Source organism: Mycteria americana, chromosome 6, assembly GCF_035582795.1.
Source record: "Mycteria americana isolate JAX WOST 10 ecotype Jacksonville Zoo and Gardens chromosome 6, USCA_MyAme_1.0, whole genome shotgun sequence".
Lineage (NCBI taxonomy): Eukaryota > Metazoa > Chordata > Aves > Ciconiiformes > Ciconiidae > Mycteria > Mycteria americana.
Genome location: NC_134370.1, coordinates 28455291 through 28478728, shown reverse-complemented (window position 1 = coordinate 28478728; position 23438 = coordinate 28455291). Strand labels below are relative to the sequence as shown.

At 42.0% G+C, this 23438-nt stretch overlaps 1 protein-coding gene across 9 annotated transcripts in view; it reads right to left on the bottom strand.

Annotated features, from left to right (window-relative positions):
* The window catches only part of ZMIZ1 (zinc finger MIZ-type containing 1), a 366110-nt gene that overhangs the window by 153169 nt on the left and 189503 nt on the right, over positions 1–23438 (bottom strand). For all 9 annotated transcript variants that reach the window (XM_075505181.1, XM_075505172.1, XM_075505171.1 and 6 more), the window contains one exon: positions 9773–9883. In XM_075505181.1, coding sequence (XP_075361296.1) covers positions 9773–9832 — 60 coding nt within the window. In that variant the 5' untranslated portion in view covers positions 9833–9883. The remainder of the gene's footprint in view (positions 1–9772; positions 9884–23438) is intronic.

The window sequence follows — 23438 nt, the reverse complement described above, 5'->3', positions numbered from 1 at the left end:
TAGAGCCTTTATTACTTTAAAACCTGAACAGGCTCCATGAGTGAGCCCAACCACAAGCCCCTCTCCCCCTCCCACATACAGGCCTCTATTTCCGATCCCCATCCACCAAGAATTCTCTCTCTCCCCAGCATGCCCTCCACTGGCTGCAACAGAGCCCAGGAGGTGTTACAGAAATACAGGACATTAACTGAGGATATGCTTTAAATGTAGAAAATGTTGTAACCTGAAATAGGTGGCTTCTCTATTACTATTTTTTTTACAGTCAAGTGTGATTATACAAAGGCCTTATCCACAAGCAGCTATACTCAGTATATTAAAAACTCATCTGCAATGAAGATTCAAAACAAATGGTCTTTTTCTTTTTCAAGAGGATAGAGGGGAGTATTGAGCTATTTTCTGTCTTTTGGGAGACTGATTTTTGTTTATCTGGATACGGTTATATATAGTTCAATTCTCTACAGTCCCCTTCAATATCAAAGATTGTTTTATTTATCAAAAAATTAAAAGGCTCAAGCTGTGCATTTTGTATTCAGATAATCCCTCCCTCCCAATTTAGTGGTTGTGAGATTGAGAGATCCCTAATTAATAGAATTATCTTGCATTTACATGGCTCATTCCATTGGCGGCTTTATAAATATTTTATTAAGCTCACATTTTGAGAAGCCCTAGATACACTGAGAGAGAGATTAAAACCATGTTAGCCATGCCTACTTATAAAAAAACAGAATGAAAGGGAGTCACCTTTGCCCCATTTGTCCACTGCAGCTTCTTTTTCAAAGGAAAACAGTAAACAGTGAGCAAAGACCAGCACCTCTTTATCAGATGTTTTAACTACATGAAAATACTGGGTAAGACATGGAGGGGAGTCAACACTAAAGACAGACCACATGCTAAACAAATGAGAAAAAGAACAAATAAAAAACACGAGCACCCCTGAACTGCAAAAAAGCAAGTTGTCCAGTTGTAAGCTGTAACAGAACAAAACCTGTACTAGTGCAGATTTCCATAGATGCTTCTCTCATACACTTTTAGTATGAAGTGTGTGTATAAATTAGTATTGGTTTCAGAAAAGGTGAATGCCTGCTAATTGAATAGCCTTGTTCTGCTGCTTGGATCTCCTATACCATGAGATCTGTGAGGAAGATTGTGCATCTACATCCATGTGCTGGAGGAAAGGAAAGATTCTGCAACCTTGGCTTGTCCGTTACTTTTACAAAAGTGTTAGAGATGGATTCAACATCCTGATCCTCAAAGACTATACATAGAAGCTAGAAGAGCTAGAACAAGAATCACTCCCTAGCTCTGCTGATCAGAATTACATTGCTGTCTTCCTGCTCTGTACCTTTCATATCTACATATCTGCAGTATATTTATGATATACTTTGATACAACTTTGTGTTATATAAGGGAACATGCAACAAATTAAACTTCTTTTCTCATAAACCCATATACTGCTGTTCCACCCCACTCTCCCCTGCCCAAGAGGAAACTGTGACTTAGGGGTCTAAAGGCTGTGATCCAGATCTGACTGAAGATGGAAATGGGGCACACTCGTGGCAATATGTCTTTTTGTTCATCTGTCGATAAGTGGAACAACAGCGCTCAGTCCAATCTTTGTACCCTTCTTACCACCAGTGCCTGGACTGCTATTATGCCAGCTGAGAGCACTGAAAACAGTATGGTTTACAAAAGACTCAAAATAATCAGAGGACTCTGAATTATATCTCCTTAATCACTCACAAAGAGTGATTTTATGGGAAAAAAGTCAAGAAACAAAGGTACAACTGTTTGTTCTTTCTCTAAGGCCATGCTCAGTGATGCAAGGCTCCAATCTATTTTTAAATTTGCAATTACAGCTCAACTGAATTATGAAATCAGTTTGCCTAACCAGTTCACTCACTCTTCTTGGCAACAGAAACAAGCCATTTTCCATAAGTATCTCCCTGTCATAACATGCTAGCATAAGGTGTCTCCTCTATATGTGACTACAGCAACGATGCTAAGGCTTCTTTAGCTTTATCATTCCAATAGACAACGTAACGATATAGGAGCTTTCTTCTCTAATGCCCTTGTGATTTTCAGCAAGTAGTTTCAGTCCTAAATATCTCGACATATCAACGAGTTAATTTTCTCAAAGCAGTGGCCATGCTCTTTCCCTTAGAATACTAATGCACTACTAGAATAACAATCTAAATACTTAAATTGTTAATGGTTTTTATTGATGCAAATAGGCTTATTTGTTCCAGACCTGCCTTCTTTACCAAAAATCTAGCTTCACAATGTCTTTTAGTAGACGATTAAGTGAAGGATACAGGCAAAGTGGGGCGTCTACATAAATAATTCTGCGTTAGGAACCATTTAATAATTTGAGGTGCTTATCACAGCTTTTTGAAAATTTGGGGTCGGTGGTTTTTTTCATGCAGTTCTTTCCATGTCAAGGTGTTTTAAAGGCATTAAGGAAGTATTACAACATCCCTTGACTAGAAGATTATTGTCAATAGTGCATCCTTTAAAAGAAGTAACGCTACCCAAGAGTATAAGGTGAGTTGATGGCATGGGGGAAAAAAGCACCAACTCAAATTTCCCTGACTTATGTACTGAATCAACTTTAAAACACGCATTTAAAAAATACATTTATTCATTTTCTAAATTTCAGGATAATAAATGCACTGATTTTGAAAAATAACCAATAGTCTTCAGTATACCCAGTCAAACAGCAGCACATTTGTTGGACATTTTTTTTTCCCCATTTAATTCTTTTGACTAATTTGAGTAATTTACTTACTGATTATGCTTTTTATAGCACTTTTAATCAACTGACTTAATCTTTATTATTTTAATCTCTTAATCTATGCAGAGATAAAATCTCAAGGTGACTATTTAAAATGACCACTACATGAACTGATACCACCATGGAAGATGTAAAATTCACATGACCTATTCTCCTATGTCCTACCAGCCAGCTAGACATTACTGAGATACTTCAAAAGGAAAAATGCTTCCCCATACATCTTTTTCATTTGCATGTGCTTACAAAGCTGCCTGCAGAATGTGCTTTGTGACCTGCCTAAGTACAACGTTAACGGCTCTTCTTGCGTACTGCACAGAAGCAATAAGGAGCAAACACCACCAGTAAGCAGAATTTTCCTTCAGTAGATGATGGTAGAGGTCTGCACAGCTGAAGGCTCTTGGTATTAACAGTATTATCAGCACTTCAAACAGCTTTTCTAAAAACACCTTTTGCTTTTACAAACAGGTACAATGGTCCCTAAGTGCAAATGCAGTATAAGTCATACCTGCTATGGATTTGCTGTTGCACTAATGCACACAATGGAAGGAACTCAAGTAGCAAGTGCATACGTATGAAGGAAGAGCCAGAAATGGCATGACAGAAGCTAGGCACATGTTGCCAGCTACATCACGTGTTCATTGCAGAGTTTAACCCAGCTGCTGATGAAAATAATTTCCTATTTCATCTGACACCAGGGTGACACCATGGATCCAACTTACAGATTTCTAGAATTTTCAAATGTTCATCCTTATTTACCAATAGGCAATTTTAAGCATTAGGCCAGATTAGTTAGTTGCACAGAAAAGAATAAAATTATTCTAAATACTATGGGTACTAGAAGTTTTAAGTGTAAGTTTAACATGTATATTTTGTTTTCAAAAACAGTTAACAATACTAATGCCCCAGCACTCGAGGACAGCTGCTGCAGCAAAACAAGCAGCAGAATTGGGAAGGAGAGAAGTGTACCCACATCAACTTTACCAGCCTGCCTCAAAAGATGATGGGTCATATTCCACCCACTGGAATCTTGTCAGATAAACAAACCAGCCAAATACTGCAAACATCAAGAAGGTGTTTTCTTCCCCCTCCCCTCCAGAAGTGCTTCTAGCACTTTGCCTCTCTGCTTTTTACCTTATGGCTTCACTGCCTGAGCCAGAGCAGTCCCTACCAGGATGCAGGATCTAACAGGGCAGGAATGTTGATTTGAGAAGTCTCTAAATGGACTAGAGGAGCCAGGAAAGCTGGTCTGCTGTCAGTTTTTCCTAAACATACTTCACTCTAGCAGAGGAATATTCCGAAAGGCTGAGCACAAAAGCAGACATAGAATTTGCAGCTATGGGTCTCAGGAAAAAAAAAAAAAAAAGAAAGAAAAAAAAAAAGAAAAAATATAGCTACTAAGCATTGATGGACCATTCAACCAATAAGCTGTAACACTTGAGGCCCATCGAATGTCTTTGTATGGAAAAGAAAGGTCTTTTTCACTATTAGCCTTACTGCTGTATGTTAGTTCATATTTCACTGCTAAAAAACCTGTAACACTTATACGGGCTACAACCAAAAAAGTATGTATTCTAAAGAAATGTGCCCTTCATAAGAATACTTCTCATTTTCGAAGTTCTTGAAGAACATGAAGCTTTATTAAAACCTTTTCAGCTATAAATTCATACCAGTCCATATTAACCAGTCCAAAATATATTAAAAATTACATGTTTAGGACTGCTGAGCATTTACATGAGTCTGCAACAATAATACTGAAGAGCAGAAGAAGAATTAGTTCAAACATTTCAGGGCTTAAATGCTAACCATTATGTAAATATACAGAGAATTCTGTTTTCCTCTGAATTGCAAGGGACCAAAAACCCAGTTGCTGAATGATGAAAGAAATGGGCCTGTTTGTTTCCAATTTGAGCAAGATCAACACAAACACACAGCAATTACAACTTTTAGCATAACTCTCTGAATGGCTGGGTAGGCATTATAAAGCATCGCAACTGCAGCAATTCAGCAAGCTTTCTTGAAGGGAAGAGAGGAGAAATGCTAATCTGTTTCTAGAAATCAGCTATGTGATGTGTGCTTCCAATTAAGTGGGGTTCCCCATGTGATCCCGCATCATTTGATGATGTTGCTCCATGTGTCCTGATGTAACGTGACACAAGCAGCAGAAACAACCTTCTCTGTTCCCAACACAACCAAATACTTTTGACACCAGAGAGCCTTTTCATACTTCCCTTTAACCTGTTACTTTCAGCACAGCTCTAATATGTACCCAAACAACCGTCCTCGGCACGGCAGGAAGATACCACGCACATATTCTGAAAGGCGTGGCCTCCTTGTAACTTAAATATAGAAAGATTTTCTCCATCTTCCTCTTTTCACGAATTTCAGAAGAGATGTATAGAAACCTTACAAACTGACTGACAGCAAACAAAGGCAACAAAAGGTCGAAGTCCCTAGACTTAAAATAGCTCTAAGTTTTGAAAGTGGACCCATCAGGGTGAGAGTAGAGAGCAGATGTCATGCAACCCACTGATTTCACCTGGTATTTGCTCATCTCACATAAGGAAAATAATGTATAGTGTTTGATTAAAGCCATACCTCTAGTCTAGTATGAGGAACGGTTTAAGAAAACCAGTCAATTCTCTGTCGGGACTTCCTATGCAGTAGCAGCCAAGCTGGCTCCTTCAGAAAGCTGTTCCTGGGCCCCAGGCACCAGGGAGCCCTCAAATTCAGCTCTGTGCCCACCCGAGCCAGCTCCTGCTGCCCTGGAGTTCCATGGTGGATGGTGCATCAGAGCCACCCGAACCATGAGTACTCGGCAGATAAACAGATTATTACTGCAGCCTCAAATAGGGCGGTTCTCAGGGGCTATCAGACATTTGCTGAGCACAAAATCATTTTGTGTTTTTGTTTGTATGGACAAAGAATTAAAGGAAAAAAGTCTGCACCCTGAAGATCCAGCCTCCTTCAACGTACCCTGAAAAGCCTCCAGTGTCATGACAAACTAATTGCATGTGTTAAGGGAAGTCTATTACTTTGGCTTTTTCCACTGTACATCAAAAAAACCTATGTTTGATTTTAAAGCACATACACTTACAAATACTGAAGAATCAGCTACAAAGAGACCACACAAGCTGTTCCAGCCTTCCACAGAAGTCTGGGGGTTTTTTAAGCGTAAATACACAGCCACCTCTTCAGTTTGCCCTTTCATCTATTCTGAAACACTTCTTACACAGACACACACTTCATTTCCTAACTAGCTGATCATATACAAGTTTTGGGTTTGTAGCTTTAAAAGCGCTAAAAAAGATGAAGGTAAAACACAACCTTGATCCTGGAACAGAAGTCAGCAAGGATATTGCGGGTGTCTCACAAGTCACAGAGCTGGGAAGAAAGAAGCCTGTCCTGATGCTGTGTTGAAACCTGATCTAGTTAAAGAGGCACATGGATTACCATTTATAGCATTTCTCAGGGGCTGGGGTGAGGGGCAAGGAGGGCGGCAGACAGCTCTTCATCTGGCTGCATGAACCACTAGCTGCCAGCAAGGTTATAAAACATGCAAATGCTGGGTGCCAAAGAAGGATGGTTTTCCTCCCCCTGTTGCAGTGCACCTTCCATGCCACTGCTGTGTTAACCACCCCAAAAGCACATGTCTCTTCAGAACAGCAGTACTGTTTGTTCACAGGCTGAGATGAAAGGATAAAACATTGGAGACCAGGGAAGAAAAGGCAGGCAGATTTTTGTCTGACCCTGCAGTTCATCCCCCAAAATCGGTGAAGATACATTGATATGGCTATGCAAGGTACTGCTTTGCTCCCAAAACCAACATGTACATAACAGTGTGCGGTCCAGTTCTCTATGGGTGAACTGGAAATAAGTCTTTGTGGTACCACGTTAATTTTGCCAGCTAATGACATGTCTCAAAGAACAAGGTAAATGTCTCCAAGCTGGAAATCTATGACCCTGTGATAGTGAGGTGAGTCTCCTCCAAAAAGGTAGTCAAAGTCCGTTTCTGTCTCTTTCTCCACTATGGCAAAGGTAACAGCACAAGATTTTGGAACTATGAAAAAGCAAAAAGCAGTCTCTACGCTAAGTTCTTCAACATAACAACAACAAAATATCAGCCATTCCTCTCCAACAAAACTGCAAGCATTGCCACTTCCACAAAAAAGCTTTCTGCTATGTATTTTTGGTGTTCAGCTACTGTCTTGGTTAACTGCACTTTTTCATGAGTTGAAAACAAAAGCATCCCTATTCTCTTATTCGGGCCTGTAGAACTCAGGCACCATGAATTCACAAGCATGCCCAGGTAGGATACCTCCTTGTCAGACATCCTTTGCTGTCTGACAGAACAGAGCAGCTATGCAAGCATGCCCCTGCCCACCAGAAAACCCTGAGCTTTCTTCCAGATGGAATCAAACAAAACCAAGAATGCTCCATGAATGCTGGGAAGTCTGACCTTCCTCCCGTCCCCTCGGCCTTCATCGCTGAAGAAATATCCTAGCTGCCTATGTAAACCAGCACTATGTATAAATGAAGTTAGTGGTTTAACTGACAGAGTACCCATTATATAGCAAATATAACTCTTTAATACTGTAAGAAGTGTAATTTGATATTCTTTTATCTAATTAAAATAATACAAATTCTCTATGCACAGAAACAGACAGCTCTAGAAAAAGGAACTGAGCAGCATCCTCCCTTTGTCTCCACTTGATCTAAAGGTCTGTTCTTACAGCTGGAAGGTTAAATTGTTCTCTAAGTCACTTCATTCGTCATCCTGTGGGCTAGGATGGCCAAAAAAGGACACCAATTTGCGCTAGCCAAGAGCATGTTTTTTCTGAACCAGACAGTTGTTCATAAGAACTGGGATGAAATCCCAAAATTCGTATTTCCCTCAGGCCTCTAAAGGGCCATGAGATGCATTAACTTTCACCACAGAGTGATGAAAGAGAGAGCGCTACCACAGACCAAGGCTGGATTATGACCAGCAATTCTACAGGGATGGATTCCTATTTCTGCTCCTTGACCTATGAACTAGTTTTGTTTGATTTATTCTGAAATCCTCTCTTATAAAGGAAACATGGAGAGAAAAATCAGCTGGTTCAGGTATAAACTCTATTCTTTTTTTATATCCCCCAAAGCATCCACATGGCCAGACTTGCAAATAAACACACATTTTCTGTTCTTTGCATTACAACCCATTCTAGAAAATATAAACCTCTACTAATATCTAGGCAAACATGACAAAAAATAATGATGGAGGCTGTTGAAACTAAGAGAATGGAAATAGATAATCATGGAATCACAGAATATGTCAAGTTGGAAGGGACCATAAGGATCACTGGGTTCAACTCCCTGCTCCTCGCAGGACTACCTAAAACTAAACCATATGACTAACAGCGTCGTCCAGTTGCTCCTTCAACTCTGACAGGCTTGGTGCCATGACCACTTCCCTGGGGAGCCTGTTCCAGTGACTGACCACCCTCTCAGTGAAGAACCTTTTACTAATGTCCAATCTGAACTTCCCCTGATACAGCTTCCTTCCATTTCCTTGTGTCCTATCGCTGGTGACCACAGAGAGGAGATCACCACCTTCCCCTCTGCTGCCCCTCTTGAGGAAGTTGTAGATAAAAGAAAATAAAATAAATTTAAGAATCTAGACCAATCCAGTACCACCTCCATGCTTATTTTTTATCAATTCCTTTGATTTAGGGCGCTTGTATCTACAACACAAAGAAGTCTATGAACAGGGAAATGCTGTGCTCCCTCAAAAAGCAATATGCACATGTCCCACAAGCAAAAGTAGGCAGGGAGTTTTTTTTAACTTAGTTAATACAAATATAAAACTGAAACAGCAGGACTCTGACCTCTAAACATGCTGTGGCCTGAACTCACAGAAAAAACTGCTCAGGCAACAGGGAAAAATGGTTTGGGAACATTATTTCACAGAATACATCTTTCTGTTTTTCCAATGTAACTCAGAAAATTTCAGCCAGTTCTGAAGAGATGAACTTTGGAGCTCATCTCATGGATCCATCTGGGATAACGCATCTTCAAAATACCTGTGTGCTGCTTGCGTTTATGTACCTGTTTGCTGCATGCATGCATTGGTTTAGAGATAAAAACAGGAAACATCAACATGAGAAGCCATTCTCTTGCTCACCTCCTCTACACAAAGGACCATTGCTATGAATTTACTGTAAGGAGAAGCTCCTTCTCCAATTGCATGTGGAGAAGAACGTATGTGAGGGGAGGATACATGCTGCCTGCAATGCCAGAGAGCAAAGTTCACTGAGAAGGGTAAAGCAGGGAAAGATGGCATCTGCTCATTCCATCCTTGCCTTTGTAGTTTCACTTGGTTGTAAAAGCATTTGCAAGCACAGTTACAGTATGGAAATCTGTAAATGAGACTTAGATCCCACTGCCTTTCAGTGAATTACAAGGGCCCTTCACCTGCACAAACAGATACTTCTGAAAATTTTACCTTGCAAATGGAAGTTTTTACATCTGTGCACAAACTGATTAACCCAAGCACTTGGAGGCGTGCCAACCACCCACATTTGAGTCTCCAGGTAGTGCAGGTCTCAGGTCAGATACTGGATTAGAATCAAAACTGGCCTGTTGAAATTTTCGATTACTGTGCTCAGAGCACAAGTATGATGGCTGCCCGCTGTGACACCTTCAGCGCAGAGCTGGCAGGACTAGCACCGCTCTGCTTTCAGCCGAGACAGATTTGGTGAGTCTCCAGGCTGAAGATTTCTTAGAAAGGTGAAAGGGAGAGTTTGGCTTTTGAGGTTTATCCACCAGCTCTTGCAGCAGATATTCTTCTCTTCAATGAGATTACAATGTCTCATTCCTACCACTCTCCTCCCTTCTAAAAGGCAAGGATATTCATTAAGCAACAGGTGACCATAATGCACAACACACACTGCCACACAATACACCATGCTCGTCTAGCAGCAGTGAGCTCCACCTTCAGCTTACCTGTTTTATGCACTGCAGCCGGTCATTGGTCTGCTGTATGTGCCTGTCCATAGAATTCATTTTGATTGTCTCCACTTGGCTTCTACCTGAAAGCCATTAAAATTTCTCGATCTGCAAGACAAAAACGACAGTAAAGATCACTGAGCACAGTCCATGCACTTCTACCAACTAAACAATCTAGCAGAGCTGCTTGCAAGAAACCCCTGAGCACACTGTGAGATAAAATAATAATAATCCCAATAACAATGACAGTCTGGCTTTTGCAAGGACAAGGGCATAGGGATTCCTCCTAATCTTCCCTAAGAGAAAATACCTCCCATAAATATTAAATGAATCAGATATGGCAGAGTATAATATGGCCAAAAATAACACAAAATGTGTGTTATGAAGACTCTGGATTTCTGTATTGAAAATAAAAGCAATAGGTATACTTTGGACTCTCCTCCAATCTTAAAACTAGCAGACCTGTTTCATGAGCCCTTGAAATGGCAGAGATGACAGTGAGTGAAGGATTGGGATTCACAACTCAACCAAGACTTTCAGAATGACTAACGATTCCAGATGCACAACCCAGTGTATATGGAAGAGGCCTGATGTTCAGACCAACGGGCTGAGCAGTTGCTGCCTGCTGGAAAAATTGGGCTCTTTAAGGTATTCATAGCTGAACAAACTACTTGTTACTCCTGGTAAAACATGTCCCTGCATTCTTTAGGCCCATCTCTAACAAACTGTGTAACTTAAGGCAAATTAAAACTTCCCTGTGACTTTAAAAAAATCTAGAAAATTGACATGAAGGCTCAGAGTGGTGTTAGGAGTTTTAATTCATGTTGCTACAGCTGTATAAAATCATCAAATGAAAACTGGCAACAAGTTACAATGATCTAGAGAGCAAACCCGCAGTCCCCTAAGCCCACCACTGATCCTCATCATGCCGAGTTATGTTTGTGGATACAGCTTGGTACACACTGGTGCCATCAAGATGGGCCTTGCTCTGTGTATTCGTTAACTCTTTTTCTGAGCCATGCTTTACATCATACTCCATGATCACACATAAGCAGCTCTTCGTCAAGATAACAGTATATGTCTGGAATCAAGAACAATGCCTGCAAGAGGGGGAAACGGTAGGGGCTAATTCAACACGCACACATCATGCTGAATTCACCGTTTACCTCTCCTTTATACCTGTTTTCAGACTGGGGGTAAGGGGTTAGCCATAGCACAAACAGCTCTACTGATCTGATAGGCAGGAATGGCCAAAACGCAACTCAAACTCGGACCAAGAGCAAGACACTAAAAGTACAAGTAAGCATAAGTAAGTCTCCTGGTGTGGGCATGGTTTGCATTTCACTAGGCCCCTTCCACCCATTCCCTTTCTCTGGCCTTGCCTTATAGTTTTTCTGTAGTGGCAGAACAGCAGATCATAAGGACAGAACCCAACAAGTAATCAACAGTTTCAGTCCATAATTCGTATTACCAAACGGTTTGCATCTTGACTTCTACTTATTTATGTTTTAAGCAGACCTGCAGGAGACTCCAGCCTGTGCTTAATAAGCTGAGCAGTTTTAAGTGCTTTTTTTCTAGAATTCACTTCTCAGGGGCACAGAGATGTTTCACGCATACATATGTATACTTGCTGTTTCAATCACTTTCATGGCATCTAAAATGGAAATGAAACCATAGATATTGTGCATTGGAACATGAAAACAGTCTTTGCCTACAAATTCCCATATCCTTTTACTGCAACAGAGCAGTACAGTCTAAAAAGTTGTATCCTCACGCTCACGAACAGGGAGTGGGACCAGATTCAGAAATACATACCCAAATGCTGTATTTATACAAAACCTTATACTAGCACAAGCAAGGTCCCAGACTTGCACCGAAACCTCTCCCTCACGAAACTCTTCAGTGGCACTGAGCAGTTTGTTATGCAGAGAGCTGTCCATGACAAATCTCTTTTTCACTCCCTACATACACATAAGAGACAGCAAATTTTTCAGATAGTTGTTCAGTTAGAGAAGCTGGCTGCTTACCGCTCCTACTACACGACTCAACATCTCTTCTATTAAAGCACCTCTACAAGTCCAGCACTGTCTGTATTCAACCCCCAGAAGGAGAAGAGCATTCCCCATGGTGGGAACCCTGACTGCCTGGCTGTCACGGCGAGACAGACTCCAGACCACGGCATCCGCGTGCATCCCACACACCCAAGCTGCCTGAGATTTCTGTACCTAGCTGATAATGTTCTTCCATGGCTCCTGCCGGATTAGACTCAGGGAAAGAAATCTTTTCTGCTAGACAGCTAAATGAGGTCTTATAACAGCAGCTCAAGCTCCTCATCTCCACAGTCTAGACACAAGAGGGTTCAATAAAGCAGTCCTGTCAATAAATTATAATGCTTATGAAATGGAAAAGGCAGTTTCACATACAAGTATTATCATTCGATTATGCCACTGCCACCTTCTCAATAGCAAATGCCATCCAAAGGTCCTTTAGCAAATGTAAATTGATGTATTTTATTGAAAGCAAGTAACACAGTCTTATCTGCCTGTAAGACCCCCAAACAGACCTGAGTAGTCATGAAGTTTAATCTCTCAGTGGACAGCAGAGGTATTTATCAAGGGATAAGCTAGCCCAAAAACATGACACCACTTCAGCAGTGATCCATCTCACAAGCTGGGACACATTATCTGCATTTTAATTGAACATCAGGAGAGATGGAGAAGGGCATGTTGAAAACAAATACAAATGTATACATGCACATAGATTTTTGTTGAAATGTTTGAAGAAATGCAAACTGAGACTTTTTTTTTTTTTAAGAAGTCAGGACATTTTTGCTTAATGAACCAGTAAGCAAAATACCGTATTTCTGATTGACTTTGTTAACACAATTTTTGTCTATTTCAGCGTTACCTATTTAACCTCCTCAGTGCCATACAGTCACATAGAGAAACTGGAAGCAAAGTTGAAAAGAGTATCTATCTCAAGCAACAGATACACAGACATACTCTATACTGCCAGAAAACACAATTCCCTAGTAAAGCCAGATACACCAGCACTCAGACTCATGGCTAGTGGCATCAGGAGCTGCCTCTGGTGTTACTGGCAATATACTTCAGGGCCAGGAGACTGCAGAGAGATTTTACAGAGACAATGACAACGACTTGCATTCATGTACTGTCACTCATGCCAACAAACTAGCCTGTATGTTGATTTATGACCTGTACATATAATACCACCCAATTCTCTGCCTTCCAGTTAACCATAAACACAATCAAAGGTTGCTATCAGCTACCTGAACCACAGCTTACTATTGTACTTGTCCAAATTGTCATTTCTCCCACACAGCATAGCTTCTCAAAGCACATTTGGAAAAGCAGAGGGCAGAGCATACAGAACTAACTCGCACGACTGAGCAGGAGCCCAACGGGGCTCTTGGAGGCAGAACTCGGAGTGCAGTCCCTCCTCTCAGACATGCCATACAATTTCTGTCGTAAACTGAACAAATTCAGTCTCAGAAATAGTTCTGCTTTTAACACCCAATAGCTCCCATTGAAAAGCGCTCTCTGACTCTCACCCTTGCTGTAGTAGCTAGAATTATTTTCACTTCCATCCTCAACTCCACTTGTTCTCACATCACTAGTGCTTCTCTGGCTAAAACAGCCTTTGCCCTGCTGGGCTCCCTCCACCTCTTCCCCCTCACTGCATGGACGGACACCCACCAGCCCTTTACTGCCACCGGTTTGCTACTTTCACCAGCCCAAGCTCATTTATTCTCTTCTGGTCAAGAGAAGCCCCTCAGTCCACTAACTCAACTGGGCAGTAAACATTTGTTGCACGAACCAAACAGCCGAAATTGTACATATGAAGCCTCACCACATTAACACTTTGTACTTGAAATACCCTGCCTCACCCCTGCAAGACGCATTTTTACCCCTCTCTCAGATACATCATGAGAACATCAAATAGAATAATTTTTTCAGTGAGCATACTGGGTCTGTATTCTTTCTGTCATTTCTGCTATTAAAAATGCAGAGCTCATTAGTAGGAAGCCATTATTATCTGGAAATTATTCTTTCATAGGCCTCAGCAAGAATTAAAAGATTGAATGTGGAAAGTGAAAATTATCATATGGATCTGAAGTTTTACCACGGCAGAATAAGCATTTTGACACCAGATCGTTTTGCTTGGAAAAAATAACAGTAGAATTAGATTTCCAGTAACTATACCTACTACGCAGGTACTGCTGTACACTGGTCTGGTTCTCCGTGTGCACATTCACATTCTGAAATTTTTAAAAAATGCCCTTTCTGTCAATCTCACGCTGTTTTGAAAGTAGCTGCAAGATCACCTTACTCAAAAATAATGGTGCTTAAGACACAGAAAGGCCAGCAGGGCCAAATAAGAACAGACTTCTGTTCAGTTAAGTGCCAAGCGCTTATCAGGTCACAAAGTGAAAATGACTTTGCAGGGTCCCTCACTAGCCTCTGGTGTACCTGCATTAGAAACCATACTAAGATTCAGGTGCTGCGAGCAGCTCGAGAGACAGCAGGGGATGTTGCTGATCAGGATTAAGGGTACTGGCAGAGTAGGATAGAGAAGGGAATTTCTACCCGGTGCTTCATAACAAATCCCCTGTTTGGTGCACACGTTAGCCAGCAAGGTCATATGCTACTGCTTTACATGCTAACTCCATCCAAAAGGATAAATAAAAAAAGAAGTATTCCCAGCACTTTCTGATAATTCAGCAATAAAAAGCCCCATTCTTCTGCTGTCTTTTCTGAGGTAAAGACCCAATCTCTCTCTAAAAAACAAAAAAGAAAAAAATTACATGAATTATTCTTTGCCTTCCTTCTTCCCTCCCCTCTAGCATGTGAGTTTATAGCCCTAGGCAGTAATTAAAGAGCCCTCATTTACATATTTATGATGTCTCAAAAATGGAGAATGTGTTTTTTTAAAGGAACAGATGTATCAACCTGTTAGACTTTTTTCTTTTAACCCTAAACATACTCAATCTTTTTTCTTAAACAATTACTAGAAAACCCTCTTCAATATTGAAAAAAGAATGAAATTATGTAGTGGCTATAAGAAAGAGAATTTCACAAGCTTCTGCTACACTCTGTATTGGTTGAAAGTTCAAGTTAGGAGTTTGCAATTATTGTAACAGAAATTGGACTTCCAGTAATGAACTTAAGAGCAGCTATTTAGTAAACCATGGTCCCTACCAGTTCCTAAGGCAGCCTAATCAGCCTCTTAAAACAAAACACAACACCAAAACAACAACAAAAAAACCCCAAAACATTTCAGCACTGCTTCAGAACACTGACATATCTAAAAATGTACTGCACTTTGAAAGTAAGTGTGGTTTCAGTTCTGCTCTGGGATGAGAGCTCCATGGCCACAGCAAGAGCTCTGCCACCCCGGGGACCAAGGGACTGTAGAAACCTTCTCGCCTGCGGCCAAAGGAGATCTCAATCACCAACTGAAACAGGCCCAACCTTCTCCCTGAGTTTAGAGAGACTCCTCAGGCGGCGCTTTTTGCTCTCTCCCCCCTCTCACAAGCTTTCTTCCCTCACTGCCAGGCAGAAACAGAGGTAGAGCAGAGCTCAGTGGAAACACGTCACCTGCCGCAGCCAAGGGTGGTACAGGCTCCACAGCCCGACCAGGCCTAAGCACAGCCACCCGCCCTTCACCTGAGCAAGAGAGTGCCATTTTGTGAGAAATCAAGTTTTTGGTGAATAGTCTTTCCACCAGAAAGCTGTTTTGAGAGCACAGAAGGAAAGGCAGACCTCGCAAGGAGACAGGCGAGACAGGGAAATGGCTGCTGTGAGAGGTGTTTGAGGGCCCGCAGCACCAAGTTACAGCGGGTTTCCGTTTCCACGGTGGACAAGCACACCTCCAGCCACCCTTTGGGGAACAGTGGCTGCTATCATTAACAAGATCTAATTCGGAGCCACTTTGAACCACTCAGTAGAAGGAGGACATGAAAAAAAGACACACAAAAACCCCTCATCAGTCAAAAAAAATCCCTTTTTTAACTTTACTGAGTAGGCGAGAGGAAGAAAAGAAGAAAACTGTTCCCTAAGCACGAATTCAACCTAGCAGTTTTCAAACGTCCCTCTTCCTCTCCCAGGCCCATCCCACCATAGAACAGAAGTTGGTTAATACTGTTTATTCAATCAGCTAAAACTAATAATTTCCTGCATGTCTCCAGTGAGCTGAGGGTTGTACGAGAGGGCAGACTATTTTTATTAGATAAGTGACTTTGATCAAGCAACAAGCCAAGCCAGAGAGAGGGAAGGAGAGGACTGCGCTGGCTAACGACTCCGGGAAAGTGCAGGGCAGGGAGGCCGGGGCCGCAGTCCCGCGGCGCCGAGGCGGCGGGGGGGGCCGTGGCAGAGCTGCCGCCAACTGGGCGGGAAGCACCAACCGAGGGCGCAGGCTCGTGGCGGCCGCTGCGGGCCGGGCCGGGCCGGGCCGGGCGGGAAAGCCGGGGCCGCGAAGCTCGCTCCCCGCCGCGCCGGCAGAGGGCGCCGCAGGGCCGCGCCGCCGCCCGCCCGCCCGCCCGCCGTGGGGGCGCTGGGCCGGGCCGCCGCCGCCCTGAGGGAGCGCGGGGCCCGCCGTGCCCGGGGCGGAGGCCGCCGCCGGGCCCTCGTCTGCTGCGGGCGTGGGGCACTGCGGAGGCCGCGAGGCGGAAAAGCCGCGTTCCGTGGCCTGAAAGCACGGATCCCTGTGGAGACAGGTCAGAAATAGCCCAACAGCTCTCGGGAGCCCGTCCGCTCCAACGATAAATTTAAGAAACATCACTGCCCTCAGCGCCTGGTCCTGGCAGTAAAACGTGGCGGTCCAGAGACAAAAACCATCTAATTCCACTTGACATGCTCCTTAACATTAAACATATTTTAAAAAGTTATTTCTTGAACTATCAGAACACACCTCTGTGTGTACACACATAAATAGTGCTAATTGCATGTAATTGCATTAATTCTCCTTTTCAGTATTAGGCTAGTGCCCTCCTGCAGCACAGCAAATAAAAAGAAACACACAGACCTGTAGTCAGACCTCCAAATGCAAAAGTACAATGCAGTTCAGCATGTATGCATTTACAGAGGCACAGATGCACAGGTGTATGTCCTCAGACTGTAGTAAAAGATCTTTAAGTCTGCTTTTCAGTAAGAGAATTTTCGAAGATGCTCTTGAAGATTATTTTCCTTTCAAGAATAAAACTGGAAAAAAGTTTAATATCTATCCATGACAACTATTTTATTTTATTATTTCCCTTGCTAGATACAGTACTGGGGGGCGGGGGGGAGTATAAAGTGTCAGGTGAAAGGCCATTTTAATCATTAAACACTTGAAAAAGGAAGTTGTTTTAATAAGGATTTGTTTACCATAAGCTGCTAAATAGCTACTGCTGTTGGCTTTGAGCTATTAAAAAGGGCCAGATGTGAGACAAAGCAGCGTTTGTTATGCTGGGTGAGGAAGAATAGATATTTGTGCTGTGCTGCTTTCCATTGTTGCTCTACAAATGTGCAGTAATCCCCAGAAGACTTTCTATCTTCTTTGACTGCGAGAGGGGGAAAGCGAGCGTGCGTGTGTGCGTGCACGCGCTGCCAAAAGGCACAGCTTCAGTGAGGTGGGAGCGGGTTCTTGTAATTTATGGTGGCTTGAACTGCAAGGGCTGGCAGTTTTGTCGGGTTTAAGGAAGCTGTTTCCACAGCCATGTGCTTGGGAACATTTTTATATACAGAGCCTATTATATGCAGGCATGAACAGCCAGCCGGATACACACAAAAGCAAACCCACACATGCTTTTGAAAAAAAGACAGCATGACAGCTTGCATAAGCAAGCCTGCTGGACTCCTCTGGGAGGAGGAGCGGCAGTGCGCAGAAGTTGTTCAATCATGAAGCACATCTGCAGCCTGATTACAAAAGCAAAGGTGGTAGGGCTAGCTGGAAGCGCACACACAGCACCGGGATATGACCTATGCTTAAAGTACAGACATTAAAAAAACCCCAACAAAAAAACCAAACTAAAACACTAAGAGTGGGATTGCAGGGACATAAAAATACCGCATCTCTAGCTAAGCAGAGTGCTCCTTAGAGCCTGGACAAGTTGGTCACCGGCCAGCACTACCCGTAAAGCACATGAACTGCCTCCTGCTCTGGCAGCCCTCACCTCCAGCCCGCTGGCTGAAATGACTGGTTTCCTCAGACCGAGAGCAGCATCTGCAGATCGCAGTTTCGGTAATTGCCCTGCTGCATGCTTATATTACAAGGTTGGTTTCCCTGCATTCCACCCAGCTCCTAGTGTCATCAGCTCTGTCAGCTTGTTATCTTTAGGGAGAGCAAGGAGGGAAAAGGACACTGCAGTTTAAAACAGCAAGAGATAACAACACAAAATTAAAGGCAAAAGCGCGTAGAAGTGTGCTCCTGGGGAGCCAGGGCTGACAGACCTGCTGTACTGCTCTCAGAGGCTTTGCACACTCCAGTATAGACAGATCTGCTAGAACAAACATTGACAGTTCCACAGCAGAATCCACTGATCCAGTGGTTTATTAAATGTACTGTAGCTTGCAGGTAAGAAATGCTAATCCTCATCGGGACAGCTACAAGCAAATGAGCCATCCCTAAAAGCTCGCAGTGTTGCACTCAAATAATTTCATAACCAGTGTCCCTGATCACTCATACAACAATGCTGTAAAAAAACCTTCCCTGATAAATTGCAAATTCCTAAACCAAGACAGAATCTAGCATCTCTTCCCACCTTTTGGGCTCAGTGGAAGGATTGCAGAGGAAATCAGGTGAGCATAAGAACTGAAAAGGATTTGCATTCTGGCATGTGATGCTTGCTTATTTACCTTATGAAAGCCCATTTCTTCCAGAGGTTCTGTGGTAAGATGTAAAGTATTTGCTGAAAATTCTTTGTGTTTTCCTACTGAATACTGCGATACACGTGAAGTGTTGCTAACATGATCTGGCTTACATGCCTTCTGGGAGCTGAGCCTATAGAGTAGCAACTCACACAAAGTTTGATCATACACAAAGAATGTGTTCATACACAAAGAATGTGTGTATGAACTGTAAACTTCTGCTCTTGCTAGACATTTATCAGCTACTGAAGAAAGTCAACTGGTTTGGACATTTTCATCCAAGTTGTTTTCTTAAAAACTGAAAGATGAGCTACAGAAGACAACCTAATAGAAGCATTTTCTAAAGGTCCAGAGGAAACAGTAACAACCCAACCAACCCGTACAAAGATGGTCTCAGAAGCAGGAGAAAAGACAGACAGAGATGGCACTAGCAGCAAATATTTTTAACAATTTAACAAAATAACCTATCAAAAAGAGAAGATGCTATTTTGTATTTGCTATTCTCCAACAACATCCCTCTTGAACCAGACAGCCTGCTATATAACGGAGGTCAAAACCTCTTGGGCCAGCCCAAAGAAATGCTCCTAGCAAGAAACATCTCAAGCCCACTGTGAATTAGAAATGAGAAGGATTTGCATTCTGACACTGAATGCCCTCTTACTTATCTGATGAAACTAGGCATGTTTTGGAAGTTGAACTGGAGCATTTGAAGGAAATTGTCTGCTGATTTCTTCTTGTGATACTGTATCATCACAACGTATATTCCTCATTACTGGGTGGCAACAGAAAGAACATAACAATCCCCCATTCCCAAACTATATTGCACCCAATAAAGGAATGAGGATAGATTTGGACTCCTTTTTTCCAGTAAGTTTAGCATTGTGAAGAAGGCATACAGTCAAAGTAGATGGTAATTTCTCTTTATGATCTATAAATGTAAGATTTATTCACCTTTTCTTTCATCCTATGAGAACTAAGAAACTGCTCCCAAGACCAATGATTTCTGGTAAGCCACCAGGGAATGCATCACTCCTTTGGAGAAAATCACTCAGGGAGAGGGAAGGAGAGGAGGAAGAAAAGCAGCATTGCCTCAATTAACAAAGTCTCTAGAGAACCGAGCAACTGAATAGCTGCTTTGGGACGCAGGCTCTAATAACTTTGATATCTGCCATTATCCTGGTCTGTTCTGATGAAATTTAAGTAAAGATTTACCCAACTTCCCAGAACGGAAGCAAGATAAATTCCAGGAGGACCAGCAAAACCTGTAAAGGCTAAATATAGCTGAAGAAAGAAGGTAGAAATTGGATGGCTGTGAATATTTGTAGCCAGAGAAACAGAGTAGTTGCTGGCAGCCGAATTATATTTTCTGCACTGCTTTCAGTGGCTACCCAAACATGTCTGCTCTCAAACTCTCCAATTATTTTGAATTATGACAATTTAGTGCCTGGGGGTGCCATTTCTTTAAAATAATTTAAACTAAAGATATTGGACATCTAGACACAACAAAACTACAGTTTTGGTGAGCTCTATAGTCTGTTTTATCATCTTCATTTTAAGACAACTGATTGGAGATCCATCCATATGCATACTTCTGGACCCCTAGAATACAGAACAAACCCCAAGGTATTTGGTTTTATTGAATTGTCCTGCAGACAAACATCCAATATTTCAAGTCACTACCAAATCCTAAATGATAAGAAACCTCGCTGACAGCCTGGGTAAAGTGATCCAGGATTGGACAAGCAAAACAAATGACTGTGTATCCCTCAAGGAAAACTTCTTTGTACATACGCAGTGAAGCATTGTGTGAACACAATATATTGGGAGGCTTGAAATGTGACTGCTGTTTATGTTATTCTCAACAGCTAATATTCAAGCACCTGAAACACAACCAAAATGAGAGATCCATTGCTACTGAAACTTTATGGAGAAGCCCAGAAATATTTTTGACATCCTAGGGTTGATTTTGAAAACAATGTAATCTAAAAACTAGTTCCAACTGCAGCACCTTCATTCCAAGAAAGTCAAAGCTGCACACATCCCTACTATTTGACTATCTATAATGTAGTCGTTGCTTTTCCTGTTTTCTAAGTGCCCATAATTCCAGTCTAGATCACAAAACACTGCAGGAGCTTAACACAGCAAAGTCTGCTTGCCTTCAAGAAAGATTTTAACTGAAACACCCATGATCATCTGCACTGCCCGTTCTGTTTTCTCACTGTCTTATCACTTGAGATGACCTTTATATCTAGAAACCGGTCTTTGAGAATTGCCAGATCTACTTAACAGGCAAATAAAGAGAATTTTACACTTACCAAGAAATGCTTCATTTTACCAAGAACCTTAACAGACAATTAAGTTTTCAAAGGTTCAATGAATTCCATGGTTAAAGATCTGTCACCTGCTCAGTTCACAAAGCTCTAGGGACAATCAGGAACATTTCAGTAGCATTTCTTCTGAAAGCACAGATCTCTGTTAGCTGTACCTCCTCCACTAGGTCTCTCACCCTCAGGTGATAGTGCAAGCAAAGCTGAAATGGCATTTGGCAGAATACAACACAGATATCAAGCAGGTGTTTTGAAATCCTCTCAAGTATTTGAAAGCAGCAACTATACAAATGCTAAATTGGGCCTGAACAAAAGCTACCGTGATGGAAAAGACTAGGAATCAATGTGGTATCCCCTGTTAAGAACAGGAGGGCACAGTTCCCATCATCACCACTGCTGTTCTGACTGGAACAGGCCAGGAGCGAGCCTGACAACTTATGAGTGACAACTGTCTTACAAACTAAAGCAGGCAGACTTCCCATTTTTATTACAGACAATGTAAACAGAAACACTATTGCTAATGAATCATTTACAGTACGGTCCATAAATTAAGACACCTAGACAGTCTTGTGTTTTTCCTACCACCATCATTATTACAAAGTATCTGCCCAGAAGCTTTTTCCCATAACCACAGGGCAAAGTCAGCCCTGTGAACAGAGACGTGAGCTGTTCTCCTGACTAACCACCACAAAACACTTCACTTCTTCAGCTCCTTTGGCTTTCCAATTACATCGAGAGCTCCTCAGGGTAGATGCTATCTCCACCAAATACACATAAAGTGCCTAACACAAATCACAATTCAGACTGGGGCTACCACATGCTAGTTTAATATAAACAATGAAAAGTGATATAATAAAATCTTTAATGTATGTACTACTAGAAGTTAGGGGTAAAACATCTAATATTACTCTTCCTGTAATTTCAAGACAAAATTTCCAACATTCAGCCAGACTTCCAAATATAGAATTAAATTAACCTGATAAACTTACACTGTACATCCAGATGACATCTGGATAAAAGCAGTTTAAGTCCAGATGGCATTTTCTTTTCTTCTACTCATACCCTTCCTTTCTTATTTTTTGTTTAAATGGTTATTACGACAGTGTAACAGACCTCAAAAAGCTACACACTTTTCTTCTTTGTTCCCAACAGCAACACTACAGACTCCGGAGGTCAGCTTTATAGCCTTCAAGTTTTTCTGAAGCCCTGCCTGATTAGACGTACTCTGGAGCGACTTTCATTCTGATCAAACGTGACATGCTGGCGACACACATACAAAGCTGGCAGAGCAGCCGTGCAGCAAAGCCTTCAGCAGGCAGGAGTAGGTGCAACATCTTATTTGAAACAATGCACAGCTCCCTCGAAAAAGAAGCAAGTATCCCCTTTGAAAAGGTACGTATATAAAAGTGGCTGTACTTTGAACACAGACCAATACGCCACGTTTTCATTCTGAGGAACTCAAGGAGAGACATGTTGTTGTGACAATTTCAAACCTTGCAGAGAATAAAACTGCTTCTATCCAACTTCTGCTTGTCCTTTGCTCTTGACTTTTGTCATCCTTGAGTGGCTACATTTTGGCACCTTTTTTCCCCTGAGTAACTGGGGTTCATTAAATCTGAAATTTGGGGGGATATCTTTTGAAAGATGGTTCATTTTTTAAAAAGCCTAGCTGCCCACTGTGCCATGTTATAGGGTTAAAAAGGTTCCTGCCTATTGCATGGCTAATCCAAGCAGGGGTATAAAACAAAAGGGCAGGCTGGCACAAAACAGGCCGTGCTGCAGGAGCAGCCCGTTCGCTCCTGTCCCATCTGGGACAAGGGAACCAATTCAGACAGTTAGTATCAGATGTGAGAGTTTTTATTTTTCCTGATTTTCCTTCTCTTGACATAAATCAAGCCATGAAGGAGTTAGTAGTGAACAGCAGCTCTTCCGTCCCAACAAAATACCATCTCACTAACTTGCACTACTTCACATTAAGGACTTCTTTGAGCCACCCCTTCCTACACCTTTTCCATAGGCCAAAAATTGAACCTGGCTCCACTGTCCTTTATAATACATTCAGACACTCACCAGTCCTGGCTAAGGAAATTTCTACTCTCTTACCTTTCTCTGCTGTCTATCAGCTGGTTAAGAGTTAGGCAGTCGCAGCTCTTCCTGCTAAGGTGATGGTGGTATTCAAAAAGGCAGACAGTAAACTACTAAATAATGCAGTGCTCTATCTTCTATCGCTACACCTCTCAGCTTATAATTTCACCTTTCTGACTGTACAAAGCATAAGAAGCAGGCAAACACCTACATAAATGTCTTGTACCAACAGCTGACTTCTTGGCTATTGGCAAACAGCAAAGCAGCAACAACTAAACAAGTCCTTAAGTCAGCTGCAGGCAAATGAGGAATAATTTTAGAAGAAAAGTCTAAGAGAACAAAACTCACCAACCTTTTCACAGGTTGGCACAAATACTAGAGATG